The following is a 15,884-nucleotide window of genomic DNA, read 5'->3' on the forward strand; positions in this document are numbered from 1 at the left end:
AACATATATATCTGCTGATGTTAAATACGGAGTGAAAAAATAATCTTTTAATCCTTAAAGACATAATCTATTTCTTTTCTAAATGTTCAGAAAAAGAATGTGCTAGATCTGTACACTAAAAGAAAAACATACTGAATCCTTAGCAATATAACTGCAAAAAGTATAACTGAGAATACTTAATTTATGGGACTTCCATAAAAGGATTTTATCTGACACATTTTTTTAGATTATCCATTGAGATTTTATTTCAATTGCTGATACTTTTTTAACTCAAAATAGTGAAGCCATAAAAAAATTGTAGTATTACTTAACACATTTATAACTAGAAAAAATATTTTAATCAATTTACATTAGAATAAAAACATTAATTTAAAATAATTAACTTTTCACTCTATTAAAAAAATAAAATCTTTTGCAACTGTTCTGTTTCAAATTAATTAATCAATCTAGAATAATATGTATGTTCCATGAAACTAGAATATGAACAATTTGGTTATTTCCACAAAAGTCCTTCAAAAGAATTGCTGGAGTGTTGCTGTTACTCTAACCTACAGTATTGCTAGGGGAAAAAATGCTATACTTTTATACATATGCAACTCACAGCATGGTAAAATAGCCACAAAACCCTGTTTTTTTTATATATTCTGCAGCAACATTTAGAATTATACAGTACAACAGATTAGCATGACCAATCTCAAATAGTTGATAGCTCACATAGCGAAGCATTTCCAACAAAGAATTCATTTGCTGATCAATTAACTGAGAAGACATATAAGCAGGACTTTATCATGCTTGATCAGTTCTGTTTTAATAATGAGTCTATTTAATGTTGAATGGATCCCCAGAGAATGCCTTAAGTCAGCTTTGACCAATGCTTCCAGTGCTTTATCACCTACTTGGTGACAATGCTGACAAGTGTCAGAGATACACTACTCGTCTATGGAAGAGAAACTGATCGTTGTCACCTACTCCGAGGAAAAATCCCAATAGAAAACAACACTTTAATTTCCCTTATAAACTATGGTATATCAAACAAGATTAAATTGAAATAACAAAAATAAACATATTTAATACACTTTCTGAAGGAAAGGCATCCTACTTAATAGTTTCAGCATTAGGTAACACAAAGCCAAATTTCCATTCTTTCAGTTTTCTAGAATGTGTCACTATCTTGAGGTCACAGACCATATACAGAACTATTTTAAACATATTTTGCAGAATGTACTTCCATAAGCTCCATCACTGGAGATTTTTAAGAAGAGACTACACAGTCACTTGTCTGAAATGGTATAGATTCTCCTGCTTGAGTAGGGGGTTGGACTAGAAGACCTCCAAGGTCCCTTCCAGCTCTATTCCTATTTCTATTCTATTCTTCAATTACACATCCAGCAGTATAATTTAAATGTTTAATTATAATGAAGATATGTTACATAGAGTAAAGCAGTTTTATAAACAAACAAAACATCAAAAGTTCAATCAAATGATTAATGATATACCTACCCCCCCCCCCAAAAAAAACAATACTTTCTCTTCCCATAACAGTAAGTAGGAAAAATTATTATGTAACTACTCTCCTCTGATACATGTGGGTATCAGTAAGCCTGGATCAACTTCTAGACATATCTATACACTACTACTGTATGTGTTCCTTAAAAACTCCTGCATACATTAGTATTTAACATGTTAATCAAAGCATTATCTGGACAATCAAATTAAAACATAATTCTATAAATATGAAGCATATTAACCAAAGAATATAATTTAATCTGAGCCATTTTCTAATTAAACTATGGCATTAGTAAAAAAAAAATTCTCTCTCTCTCTCTCTCTTAGTCAGGAATGTTGTACAATAAAAATACTGTTTTAAAGAAATCAAACTATGAAGTTTGTATATGCTCATTATACTATATCAACACAATTGAAGCATAGCTCTTGCAGTACTACATCATTAGTTGGGGGGGAGTGAATTATCTGTTGCATCAAAGAAGAAGGGGTCAACCTATTTTCCAAAGCACCAGAAGGCAAGACAAAAAGCAATGGTTAAAAAGTTATCAAAGAGATAAGCAACTTAGAACTAAGGAAAAAAATTCCTGACAGTGAGAACAATCAATCAGTGGAATGGCTTGCCTTCAAAAGTTGTAGATGCTCCATCACTGGAGGCATTAAAAAGGGATTGGACAGCCATTTGTCTGAAATGGTATGGGATCTCCAGCTTGAGCAGAGGGTTAGATTAGAAGACCTCCAAGATCCCTTCCAACTCTGTTATTCTGTTATCAAATGTCATTTATCTAGCATGCTAGACCAGCGGTTCTCAACCTATGGGTCGCGACCCCATTTGGGGTCGATCGACCATTTCACGGGGTCGCCAAGCAAGGCTGTCCGCCATTTTTTGTCCACCATTTTTTCCCCTTTTCCGGCGGGTACCTTACCTCCCTTGAGCTGGGCCAGCTGGTGGTCGGCCTGCTCTGTCTCTGCCGCTTGCCAGCTACGCCTCGGCCAGCGCAGGGGGCGGAACCACACATGCGCAGCGCTCCCGGCCAGGGAAAGTCCTCAACTTACGACCGGTTGGGTAGTCCTCGACTTACGACCGGTTTAGTCCTCGACTTACGACCGGTTGGGGGTCGCGGCATTAAAAAGATTGAGAACCACTGTGCTAGACCATACTTGTTCTTATGCCATAGTGAAAGAATGTTCATGAAACTATTATAAGTACCCCAAATCCTACAGTAATGCAATAAGGTTTTTAATGCATTAAGAACTTCATTTAAGTCCCAGATAAGGATATTCAAATTGAACCATGCAAAAACACTTTATTTTGCCATTTTTCCCTGAATATACTTCAAAAATGTTCACTGTCTTTTTTTGGAAAAGTATGTGAAGTCTACAATAATTAGCTCTCTTAAGAGAGTAGGTTGAGACAGATGTTCCAATAACAAGATGACAATATGATGTCAGTTTGAGAAGGAGAAAAGGACACATGTGTTGATTGTGACTAGCAGAGTCTACTTTTCATGACACTAGTTTGTAAAACTGACTATGCTTGATCAAAAGAGCTCTTAGGAGAATTCAAAAAAAGTGTTGTTTATGCTCACGAGACTGGAAAAGGCTATTAAACTATTATGAAAGACTCTTATCATTCCTCAGTCAGGCAGACAGTGTACAAATGGAGAAAATGTAACACCGCTCTTATTCATCCATGGAAAGCCACACCAAGAATAAGGCATAAAATATTTTGTAAAGGAGCTGCGGGCATTTTTTGCTGTGTTGCATTTTCTGCTGTGTTGTATTTTAACTGAACATACGGTAACATACAAATGAGTCTACCATTAAAAAAATGAACAAGAATGATGAAACAACTGCTCTCCGAAAGTTGATTGCTGCCTATTTGAAGTTTGCCAAAAACCACCTGAATGAGGCTTTCGAACAACGTTCTGTAGACAAGTGGGAACTTACTGTCATTAATTAGAAATATTATTTTTATAGAAAACAAAATCCTGCAGCTCAGCAAAAGAAACATACAAGTTTACAGTATTTAGAGCAGAACAGCTAAATAGAACAAATTGTATTTTCATTGGTCTTTGAATTTCAAAATGGGCCAACTGGAGAAGGATCCAATCAGAAAGTAGCTTTCTTGGAGTCCTGTACATTGGATCCGTTACAGATCAGCTGGCCAAATTCAAATTCCAGCCTCCAATTAGCCCATTTCGGGTACCTGCGAGCTGCTGAGAAATATGCCACAAAGCAGCTCACTCTGCCTCTGAAAATGCCAGCCACAACTTCTAGAGAAATATCAGAAAAAAGAAAACTAGACCAGGATCATTCAGCCTGAAAGCTTATCACTGAGATATAGTATGCTGTGTGCTATTTAATCAGAATCTCTTTATCTTTTAACAGGCCTTTTTGTAAGTTCAGATCACACTGAAGGTAATAATACTGCAGGATTATGGATACGTGTAAAATGTTTGCAAACTTTACCACTTTAAAAAACAGCAACATCACACTTGTGATGAAGCCATAAATAGCAAATACAGGCTTACCTCTCAATAGCATTCTTGGGCCTGCAACATTTGTACAATAGAGGTCACATGAAAAAATACACTACGAAGGTATCACATGAACCAGAAGAAAAACAATTATCTGACTAGTAGATACTTACATCTGGATATTCTTTTACAGGCACATACAGTTTTTCTTGTAGCTGTACAATAGGTCCCACAGCATCAGGTAACTCTGCACTTCTTTTCTCCGTACTACCATTTAATGTGTCATTATACATGTCTTTCCGTACTCTGCTAATTTCTGTAAGAGAAAAATATACTGTGTGTTATATTACCAAAATTAAAAATCTGGAACAATAATTTATTAACTGCCATCTCTATGGAACATTAATCAGCAAAGTAATTAGAAGCTGAGCACACAAAGATGTATTTTAAATACATTTCTGTTTTTTAAGTAGAAAGTACTGATGGGCAGCAATTAGGGACCATCTCCAAATGCACTTTTGCTCACCATAAACAGTCTCTGAGATTTTATATAAACTTGTTTTTGCATTTTCAAATAGTCTTGGGAATGAACTGGTTTTCAGTTTACAAATCCAAAGGATAAAGCTTTGATTCTCAGGCTTGCAGGGCACACAGTCTACAGAGCTTCAACCTCTTCCTGTTCACCATTATGGGCAGAAGCAACTTTCTGCTTTACCTGTCAACTATTCAAAATACAGGTAGTCCTTGACCACCCGACTGCTTTGCTCAACTACTGTAATCCCAACCCTTCCAACTGTGGCCATTGAGCAATCTCCTGAAGTGCACGGAGTGAACGAACTTGCCTATGGAGTTCAAGTCCCCTCCATCCATGGAAGGGAACTACTCTTATGAGCTGTAGAAACAGAACTGGTATCTGAGCTTTTTTTTCCTCCACCACTAGAGGAGTTCAAGTTCAAGTTCATCGAATGGAGCTCTTTCCAACAGCCTGGAAGGGAGATGAACTCTTTCAGTGGAGAGGAGAAATGAGCTCAGATAGATTCCCACCTCTGTTCCTGAAGCCTGCCAGAGGATTTTAGGATCTGATCTCCTTTTCTGGAACCCCTTAGTGCATGAAAGGGAACTCCTCTGGTAGGCTGCAGAAGCAGAGCTCAAGTCTTTAGGATCTCCTCTATGAACAGAGTTAAGATTTCCTCCGAACAGGCAGTCCTTTCATTTTGAAAGAGTTGTGGGGGAAAGAGGATCTTAGCTCTTTGACAGGAGGCAGCACTTGCAACCTTCCCTACCAACTCTCCCATTGATTTTTTTTTTTAGGAAGCTGGCATAGAAAGATTGCAAATAGTAATTACACGATTGTGGGGCACTTGACAACTAGTCCTAGGTTGCCAAACTCCCATATTGAGATCATGTGACTGTGAGGGGAGTTGGCAAATTGTACAATAGCTGGAAGCTCTTTAGAGGTTGTAAACACCCTTGCTGAGGCCATCATAATAACTTCAAATGGGTATCAAGCAACCAGTCTGATTTAAAAAGATGGGACTACAGATTCTGCCCACCAGATTCTGTCACTGTAAAATCAATCTCCTTGGAAATTCCTTCCTGTAAAATGTGACTATCCAAAGTCAGATAGTGATGAAAAATTGCACAAAAACTTCAACCAACCGTCTTTCTCCCCTGCAAGTTTTCTTACTATTTTTGATAAGAATTACCTCCATGTAGGTTAATTATTGGTTTTTGATCTATCTATCTATCTATCTATCTATCTATCTATCTATCTATCTATCTATCTATCTATCTATCTATCTATCTATCACATTTCTGTATTGCCCATTCCCTCAAAGAGGTAGTATTGCGTATTACTATCCTTTCTCCATCATTTTTGAATTCTTGGAACAACTGTAGAAGGTAGTAACTTTTATCAGGGGTACGGACAATCTGATTTGCCTAATGAAAAGACACAAATATTTTTTCTTTAATATTCATCATGAGAAATATCCCCTGTCCCCCAGTCCTGCTATGGCATTACAATGTGGTGGGGGGTGAAACTGTTCCCAGCGGAATGACCAAAGAACACCAGAAATGTATGCCTAGAATATATACTCCCAGCAGGGTCTCCCAAAAGTCATCTCAGCTGCTTAACTAAAGCAAGCAGGCATTTAGATTGGGCAGAAGAGTGATATAGGGAGATTCTTGAGGCAGATGATTGCTTTAGTACTAATCGTAAAGGCCTCACTTCATACTGCATTGGAGAAAGCAAGGATAAACCATTCCTGTATTTTATCAAGAAAATCTCATGGGCAGCAAAGACAAAGTGATTGCTGATATAAGTGCTGAGTGATGGGCCCCTGAAGTCAGATGGCACTCAACATGCGATTGATAGAGGATGTTTCATAATACTAATGTTGTTTATGATGTGGCTAGATTAAAGCTTTTGAAATGTCTAGTTGCAGATGCTACCATGCAAGAAAAGAAAATCCCATTGTAATTCTATCTTTGCAGCTTATGAAAAATGAAGTGGTGTTTCATAAACAGGGGGGAATAGCAAAGTCTATATTTGGGTTCATTTAATCAATGATTTCATATCATTAAATGAACAACTCTTCAATATGATACTGATGTAGAAAAAGGGGAGGTTGACAATAAAGCAGGAGAATCACTTTCTGCAAATTCAATTATTTATTCATTGCTAACAGTCTTCAATTCAAACAAGCAAAAAAACACCTATCTAGATGAACAATACCAAATTTTCCCCACAACACTCCTATGAGATGGGCTGAAGTATGAGAGAGTGACTAGCTCAAAGTCACTCAGCCAGTTTTAATGACTAATAGATTTTAGATCAAAGATGTAAGGTGTGTATCAAAATTCTATACGGTAAGGATTTCAATATCCTAATCAAAAGGTAACAAGGATTGATGCAGTATCTACAGTATAGAACAGTGGTGGCGAACCTATGGCACGCGTGCCGGAGGCGGCACTCAGAGCCCTCTCTGTGGGCACGCACGCCATCACCCCAGACCCGCCTCCCCCGCAGCTCCCTCCTCACCAGAAGCCCCCCTGAAGGAGAGTCAACCCTGAGCGTGGTCCGCACGGAGCAGCACAGCCAAGGACATGGCAGCCAGGCTGCGGGGATAAGACTGTGCCCTCGCGCCCCATCGTGCGCAGATGATGCAGGGCATGGGTGGAGGGCGTGGCTGCCACGGCGCTGCTGGGCTGCCTGGGCGATCTACTGTGGTGGGCCGTGGAGACTGTGGGTGGCCTTGCAGGGGAGTGGGGGCAGAACAGGGGTGGAGTGGGCGGGGAGGCAGGGGCGGTTTTGGGGCACTAAGTCTCTAAAAGGTTTGCCATCACTGGTATAGAAATATGGGAAGCAACTTAAGAATCAGTAACATTTCTAAACAAACTAAACCAACATACCTGGTGAACAACACAATGGAAAACAAACCAGATGTCAACATATCAATACTACAGAAGGGAGAGTTAACAGTAAGCAAGGTGTCTCATAATGTTCTTAATTTCACATGCTAGCAAAATAAAACTTAAGATCATACAAGGCAGATTAGAGCCCTACATAGAAAAAGAGCTACCAGCAAGTCAAGTTGGTTTTAATAACAGCTGAGGAATAAGAGATTATTTCAGATGCATACTGGATAACTGAGTAAGACAAAGGAAACTAAAAAGAATTACGTGCTTCACTGACTATAGAAAGGCCTTTGATTGTAATGAGCATGTATTTCCTCAGATGTTAAGAATCAACTAAGTTCCAAATGTAAGGAAATCTAAGTACATCAGAATAGGTAATCTTTTATTTATGATCACAATTGGGACCAGAACATTTGTTGTTAAGCAACATGGTTGTTAAGTGAGACATCACATGACTGCACATCCAACTTCACAACCTTTTTTTACCGGTCATTATCAACATATCACATGATCATGATTTGCAACCATCCCTAATTTCCCCATTGAGTTTGCTTGTTGGAAGTCAACTGGGAAAATCGCAAATTGCAATTACATGATCACAGGATGTTGCAACCATTGTAAACATGAGCTGGTTGCCAAGTGCCAAAATCACAATCATGTGACCATAGAGGTAGTGTGACAGTCATAACTTTGAGCAGGCTGTAAGTCAATTTTTTTCAATGCCATTGTAACTTTCAACCACCATTAAATAAATGTTTGTAAATCGAGCAGTTCCTATACAAATTATATCTAATGTTAGAAACACCTGGGCAAGTTTAGAAAGAAGATGAATCTACAAAAATATGCTGAAAATATTTATTCCTATTTAATGTTTGTTTCCTATTTATTGTTTCCTTTTTAATAGCCATTCCCTCTAAAATAACTTTTCAAATAGTCACACATAGAGAACATTCTACTCCTTGGCTAATAAGGCATCTTATTCCTTCTTGAATTTCTTGATTAAAGTTCTCCTATAATAATTTTTATTTTAAAAAATTGTACACTCGGAAACTGCTCTGAACTTGATCGGGTTTCTTCTGCTACAGGGAGTGTTTTGTTTTGGCTACTTTTCTTTGCTCACTAAAGCCCCCTTCCATTTTTGTGGATGGTTAACATTTTGGTTACAGAAGCCATGATTTCTGAGTATCAGAATTAGGTCAAAAGTCCCACAACAAGTGGCAGTGAAAATGTGTTTTTGTTTTTTACTTTTGGTTGAAACATAAAACAGCTTAGCACCAAAAAACCAATTTCTGTTCTAGCTCCAATAGTATCTCATGTCCAAAGTATCTGTGTAAGCAAGTATGAATATTTTGAGCAGTTAATAAATAAGCAACCAATTCTGCATGAATGAATTTCTCAATGCAATTAAGAGCCTGCACCTGTAGAAAGACTCGGAACATTTCTTTTCTTCATTAGAATAAACAAAAATCCAGTTTCTATCAAACTCTGATCTAAATCAATTACATAACTGAAAATATAAATATTTCAAAACTAGTTATTTCCTCTTATCAATGTTTTATTTAGCTTATATAATTTTCTTTCATTTTAAAATATTAAATCATTCATTGGTTGATTGTTCTAATCAGTCCCATCATCTTGTAAGATTTAAAATAACTGGACATTCTTAATTATTTCCCTTCAAATGTCAATGTTTCAGCTTTATCATTTTATATATAAAATGCCCTTGTCAAGTTTTAAACTCTTATATGTATATAAGTGCAACTTTTCCATCAAAAACCATTACATCAGGATTTGACCAATGATTTCTAGTAACACACTTTACAATTTGTAAAAATGAATGAAATCTTTTGTAATACAGATACAAATATTCAAATATCAAGTGAAAATGTACTAAAGATCCTGGTAACTTTTCTTTCAATACACCTTTGTAAAGCTTTATTTATTTTTTGCACACACAGCAACCAAGATCAAATATCAAAATAGGCCATATATTGTGCTGATTCTAAGAATTTGTTTAAATAAATCTCACTTCAGGCAATGAAGAAATAAGTTATCATATGCATGTTTATATATCTGATTAAGATTTGCAATCAATATATACCTGTAAGAGAAAATAAACAGCAGAAACAAAACATGTTTTATTTCAATATTCCCTTTATGGTTTTTCCCATTTTTTTAAAGAAACAGTCATAGGAAGTCCCAGACTAATTCGAACTTACTGTACTATGAACTTATAAAGTTTTAAGACACATTTCACTGAGGCATTTATATAATGCATGCATCTATAACACTGGCTAGGGAATTTGGAGAGTTAGTCCACATATTAAGGTTCAGAAACACTGCTCTAATATTTACCTTGAAAGTACCAAAGCTACTGACACAAAGCTAGGAACCTGTAGCATATTAAGGCAAAACTGACTAAACAAAACATCTCCAGCAAAGATACATTTTTAGTTAAGTTAATTTAAAGATTAGAAAAATGTTTAAAGTATTATACAGGGATCAGTATGCCATTGCATACAAAACATATGTAGGAATATTATCAATGGCTGTTCCTCAAATATAAATTAAACAATAATTATTCTATTTTATAGAACAGACATGGCAAACTCAAGGCCCGTGGACCAGATTAGATCTGGCCCGCAAGCAGACTAGTAGGAGGAGGTGACTGAGTAGTTACTTCCTCGCTTCTTTGGGTGTCCTGTCAGTGGCAGCAGCGCTAGCAGATATGGGCAGCAGAAGCCTCTCCAATGTGTGGAGCTGTGCGGCAGCAGTAACTGTAGGGGCAGGTCGGTGGGCATGGCTAAAGCGCTCTCTACCCGAGAACGAATGGCTGGCCAAGGGAAGGAAAGAGAAAATACAGAAGGCGCTTGGGTCATGTGTTTCTTCAATTCTCATCCTTGCCTCGCTGCCCTTTCCCTGCCTCTGTGCTGCACTTTCCCACAAGTAGCCGCTCACCTCACAGACTTTTCCCCAAAGACAAGAGGAAACGGGCGCTCGCATGTGCCAGGCCCGGGCCAAAGCTAGTCGAGGAACCCAAGCCAGGCGTTGCTGAAGTGCACACACTTCCTTCGAAGCTGCTGCTGGCCCTGAACTAATATGATACATAGTCTTACATGCAACTGGCCCTTTAAGGGTAACCATAATGCTGATGTGGCCCTCAATGAAATTGAGTTTGACACCCCTAGAATATCAGAAAGATCTGGGAAAGACTTGCTGATCCAGGAAGGATCTCACTAGTGAAGATTTATATCAAGTTCATGTCAGCTTGAATTCAGGAGATTTACATCTGGGCTATCCAGTTTCAACAAGAAAGTACCATCTGAAGCAATGTATCTCTGCAATAGACAAACATAATTGTTTGTGGGGGAGGTACCCCGGCATACACTGATCTATAGCTAAAAGTTAGGAATCTTTGTTAACTATGGAAATACCCCATATTTCTAATAGATGTGTTTGCCCTTAAATCATATCTATTTTTGAAAGCAAAACATGCCCAATATTACAGAGTTATAATTTTATGAAAATAATAAACCATCTATGCCAGTGTTTCTCAACCTTGACAATTTTAAGGCATGTGGACTTCAACTCCCAGAATTCCACAGCCAACATTGCTGGCTGTGGAATTCTGGGAGTTGAAGTCCACATGCCTTAAAATTGTCAAGGTTGAGAAACACTGATCTATGCCATCTCTTTCATAAAACTACAAAAGAAATAAAATATTGATATTTTACTATAAACATTGCATGGGAAGTCAGGTACTGGCAAGTGAACAAAAATATTTAGATTCGGCTTTTGAGATTCCATTCCATCTATCATCACAATATTGCACATTTTGATTTCTTATTTTTCAACAGGCTTTATCTTCCAAGTTTTCAAATATTTATTAATAATTTATATAACCTGTAGTTTGGAAATTATATGGACAAAATACATGCAGTATGTATATGGTGAACACCAGTCCTGGGAGCCAGTTTGGTTTAATAGTTAAGGTATCAGGCTAGAAAGCAGTAGAGTTCAAGTTCTGCCTTAGTACAAAAGCCAGCTAGCTGGGTGACTTTGGGCCAGTCACACTCTCTCAGCCCAATCCACCTCACAGGGGTTGTGGTTGTGGAGGAAAGAGTATTGAATATGTTTGCCGCCTTGAGTTATTTGTAAAAACAATAAAGGTGGAATACAAATAAACAAATCGAGAATCTTGTCCATTACCTGGTGACATACAATACTTGAGTTCAGTTTCTATAATCACGCATAATGGATCAGTGTCATTGTTGCAATTGCCACTCTAGTACTGCTTTTTGGGTGGGTGGCAAGATTTGGGAAAACAAGATGTATTTTCCATTACTGAACTGTTATTATGGTTCATTGTTTCCCCATCCTTTTTGGCTGATTCCATATTTTAGTGCTTTTTCACCAGCAATTTGGGTTTTTTTTCAATTCATCGAGCTTATTCCCATTCTCAGTGTTTTCATTCTCCTTTTCAAGCCTTACCATTCCTTTCACAACAATTCCAGTATTTCTGTTTTAAAGGCAATGCTTCAATTATTATTGAACTAATCCATGTCCCCCATTCAATTATTATTTAGTTTCTTTTTTATTGTGTGAATTATCTGAGCGTGATATGTACAGTTAAAAGCATTTGGGTAGGAATGTAAGGAGGTATAATAAAATATTATTGTAGGGGTGTTTTCCAGATCAGTAAGCCAGGAACAAGATCTTGCTGTTTTGTTTTCCAGAAGGTTAAAGAAGAGACAAAGTGATTACATATCCCAGGCCTGCTCCTAACCAACAGGAAAAAGTTAGTTGAAGAGGTAAACAACAGCAAGAACTTTGGAAGAAAGTGACCATGTCATTTTGCAGTTTAAACATCTACAGGAAAAAAAAAAACCTGAAATATGCAGTCCAGATTTCAGGAGAGCCATTTTCAGCAGACTTAAAGGAATATTAGATGAGATAGATAAGATAGTATAGGTACAAATCCTTAAATCAAAAGGTTGGGGAAATTTAAAAAATGAAATACTTGAAACACAATTTCTTCAAATAAAACAAAGTACTTGAATTACAATGGGGGGGGGGCAGCTTAGAAAACTACTGTAGATAATATACCTGAATTACAAGGGGAGACAGCTTAGAAAACATTTGCGGATACATGGGAGAGTTTTCTTTGACTCTGCAAGTTAAAGGAACATGTGTAGGAAATGGAAAGTAGATGGAATCATCAAGGGGATTAACCAGCCAGTATATAGTATTTATAGAAGGAAAGAAAAGTTAAAGTGCAAAATCAACTTAGGCTTGCAAGAGACACTAAAAGCAACACAAAGTTTTTTTTGGGCTATCTAAGTATAGAAAAGAAAGGGCAAGCCAGTTGTCAAGAAAGGACAGTAGGACAGGTGACCGTGAGAAGGCAGAGTTTTTAAACTCCATAATATACTTTGTTCTCCTTTGATTTCCTCCCCAAAAGGAAAATTTGTTCAAATGTATATAAATAGAGAAATTGACAAAAGAAAAAGTGGCAAACTACTGAGTAAAAAGACAGGGAGCATAGTTTAAGTCGATGGCATTTGAAAATATGATTATCACATTTGCAAACCATACCAGATGGAGGATATAGCAAACACCTCAAAAGACAGTTACAAGATTAATCAGTATCAAAGATTTATCTTTAAAAGTCAGCAAGTTAAATTGTACTGCAAATACAAGTCCTATATTTGATTAAGAAAAAATAAAAGCATGATGGATCAGGTCAGCTAGCAGTGTATGCAAAAAAAAGAGATCTGTGTATTTTAGTGCATTATAATCTGAATATATGCTAAAAATGTGATGCACTTGCATAATTAAGGGTCAGTTTGGTGTAATGGTTAAGGCATTAAGCTAGAAACTAGGAGACTGTGACTTGTAGATCTGCTTAGGCACAAAGCCAGCTGGGTGACCCTGGGCTTGTCACTCTCTCAGGCTTCAGAATGAGGCAATGACAAACCACTTCTGAACAACCTTGCCAAGAAAAGTGCAGGGGTTTGTCTAGGGCCGTGGTTCACAACCTTTCTAATGCCGCGACCCCATAATACAGTTCCCCATGTTGTGGTGACCCCCAACCACTTATACATCACCGGGTGCCAGGGTCGTGGCCGCCAAGTGGGCGTGGCCACCATGTTGTGGTGACCCCCAACCATAAAATTATTTTCATTGCTATTTCATAACTGTAATTTTGCTACGTTATGAATCGCAATGTAAATATCTGATATGCAGGATGTATTTTCATTTTTACAAATTGAACATAATTAAAGCATAGTGATTATGCTTTCCTCTCTCCCTCTTTCCTCTCCCTCTCTTTCTCTCTTCCTCTCTTTCTTTCCTCTCCCTCTTTCTCACTTTCTCTTTCCTCTCCCTTTCTCTCTTCCCTTTCTCTTTCCTCTTTCTCTTTCTATCTTTCCTCTCTTTCCTCTCCCTCTTTCTCTCTTCCCTTTCTCCTTCCTCTCTTTCTCTTTCTATCTTTCCTCTCCCTCTTTCCTTTCTCTTTCCTCTTTCCCCTCTCCCTCTCCTCTTCCTCTTTCTCTCTTCCCTTTCTCCTTCCTCTTTCTCTTTCTATCTTTCCTCTCCCTCTTTCCTTTCTCTTTCCTCTTTCCCCTCTCCCTCTCCTCTTCCTCTTTCCTCTCCCTCTTTCTCTTTCCTCTTCCCCCTTTCCTCTCTCTCCCTTTCTCTCTTCCTCTCTATTTCTCTCTCCCTCTTTCTCCCTTTCTCTCTCCCTCCCTCCTTCTCTCCCTTCCTCTTTCTCTCCCTTCCTCTCTCCCTCTTTCTTTCTCTCTCCCCCTCTCTCTCCCTTTCTCTCTCTTCCTCTTTATTTCTTTCTCCCTACCTTTCTCCATCTCTTTATCCCTCTCTCTTTCTCTCCCTCTCTTCCTCCCTCCCTCTCTCTCTCTCCGATCGGGAATCAATTTGGAAGTGGGGGAGTGGCCGAGGGCTACCTGTGCGACCTTGAAGTGGCCACCGTTGGAAGTACCAACGCTGCTCCAGCCAGTCTCGAGCCGGGCAGAGCAGGCGATGGGAGAAGAGCGAGGCAATCGCCTTCCCGGCAGCCGGGACTCCGGCGCGCCTTCCCAGCCAGCGGGGCCTATGGTAGCGCCGGGATCGCGCAACTCCCTGGGAAAGGAACTTCCTGCCACACTTCTCAGGGGGTGGGGCACCCGAGCACAGGGTTAATCAGAAGCCCCGCAAGGGGGCAAGCCTGCATGAAGAGCCATGCCCTTTCTGTGGGGGAGGGACACGATGAGGGAGCCAAACAATCACGGGACGAAGATGCAGCCAGCCACCGGAAATGCCATGCAGGAAAAACAGTTGACAGCAGCCTGCCGGGCGGCGTGCATGACTCCGGCGCACCTTAGGACTGCCCGCTGGCGCCTGGTTAGAGCAGGTGGCCGGTGCTCCATTCTGGCCGGCTCCGGCGGGGCGGGGATTCCCTGGCATCATGGTGCACGGCAATGTCAGCAATGGGCGGGGCATCCCGAGGCCGCCGGCGCCTGGTTGAAGCAACTGGCTGGTGCTCTGTTGTAGCCGGCTCTGGAGGCGGCGGCAGGGATCCCCCACAGCTTGTGGCTTCTGCTGCGGTGCCCGGATCGGTTTCCCACCGTGCAGGCATTGGAATGTTTGATTGGTATCGGAGCTCAGTGAGCTCGGAGCAACGGAGCAGACACCCCCGCCCATGGCTGTACCCCGAGTCACCATCAGATGCCTATCACAGGCAGCCGGCCTGTGTCAACGAGGCGCCGACGATCGCCTCGAGCCGCCACTGCAGCCCGATGAGACCACGCTGCGCCCGACAGGCAGCGCGTAGTGGCCAATGAGTGCTGGGCGGGGGGTGGCTACTGAGTGTGTGGCACCATTGTGGCCACTTTCATTGGTATCGGGAGAGGGGAGCGGAGAGCTGAGCTCAGCGAGCCTGGAGCAAGGGAGCAGCCATTCGGTGCAACGGCAGGCAGGCCCAGGCGCTCCTGGGCGGCCATGGCAAGCAGCAGCGACCGCGCAGGCCGACCACTGGCTGGGCCACCAGCTGGCCCAGCCCAAGGGAGGTAACCCACCCGCTGGGCACCAAGCGCGCCAGCAACCCTCCCTGCGCCCGCTGCTGCTCCGCTAGCCTTACCTTGGCCACCGCACATTCGATGCGGCGGCAGGCAGACCCAGGCACTCCTGGGTGGCCATGGCACACGGCAGCGAGGGCGCAGAGCGACCACCGGCTGGGCCACCAGCTGGCCCAGCCCAAGGGAGGTAAGGCACCTGCTGGACCCCATGCGCGCCAGCAACCCTCCCTGCGCCCGCCGGCCTCCCACCTCCCACCCCTGGCCCTCTTTTACTTACATTTAGTAGTTGCTCAGCAGGGAGGGGTGGAAACGTCCAGAAAGCTCGCCTTAGCTGCAGACAACTTGCAGCACCGTTTGCAGACTGGGACTTTTGGCGGGCTCAGCAGGGCAGAGACAGCCTGGACAATTC

The 15,884-nt window shown here is 40.5% G+C and overlaps 1 protein-coding gene across 2 annotated transcripts in view; it reads right to left on the reverse strand.

The window, feature by feature from the left end:
• Window positions 1-15,884, reverse strand: part of QKI (QKI, KH domain containing RNA binding) — a 108,644-nt gene that overhangs the window by 68,423 nt on the left and 24,337 nt on the right. For both annotated transcript variants that reach the window (XM_015814578.1, XM_015814587.1), the window contains exon 2: window positions 4,157-4,299. In XM_015814578.1, coding sequence (XP_015670064.1) covers window positions 4,157-4,299 — 143 coding nt within the window. The remainder of the gene's footprint in view (window positions 1-4,156; window positions 4,300-15,884) is intronic.

The sequence above is a fragment of the Protobothrops mucrosquamatus genome, unplaced genomic scaffold, assembly GCF_001527695.2.
Source record: "Protobothrops mucrosquamatus isolate PMUCROS unplaced genomic scaffold, P.Mucros_1.0 scaffold_89, whole genome shotgun sequence".
NCBI lineage: Eukaryota > Metazoa > Chordata > Lepidosauria > Squamata > Viperidae > Protobothrops > Protobothrops mucrosquamatus.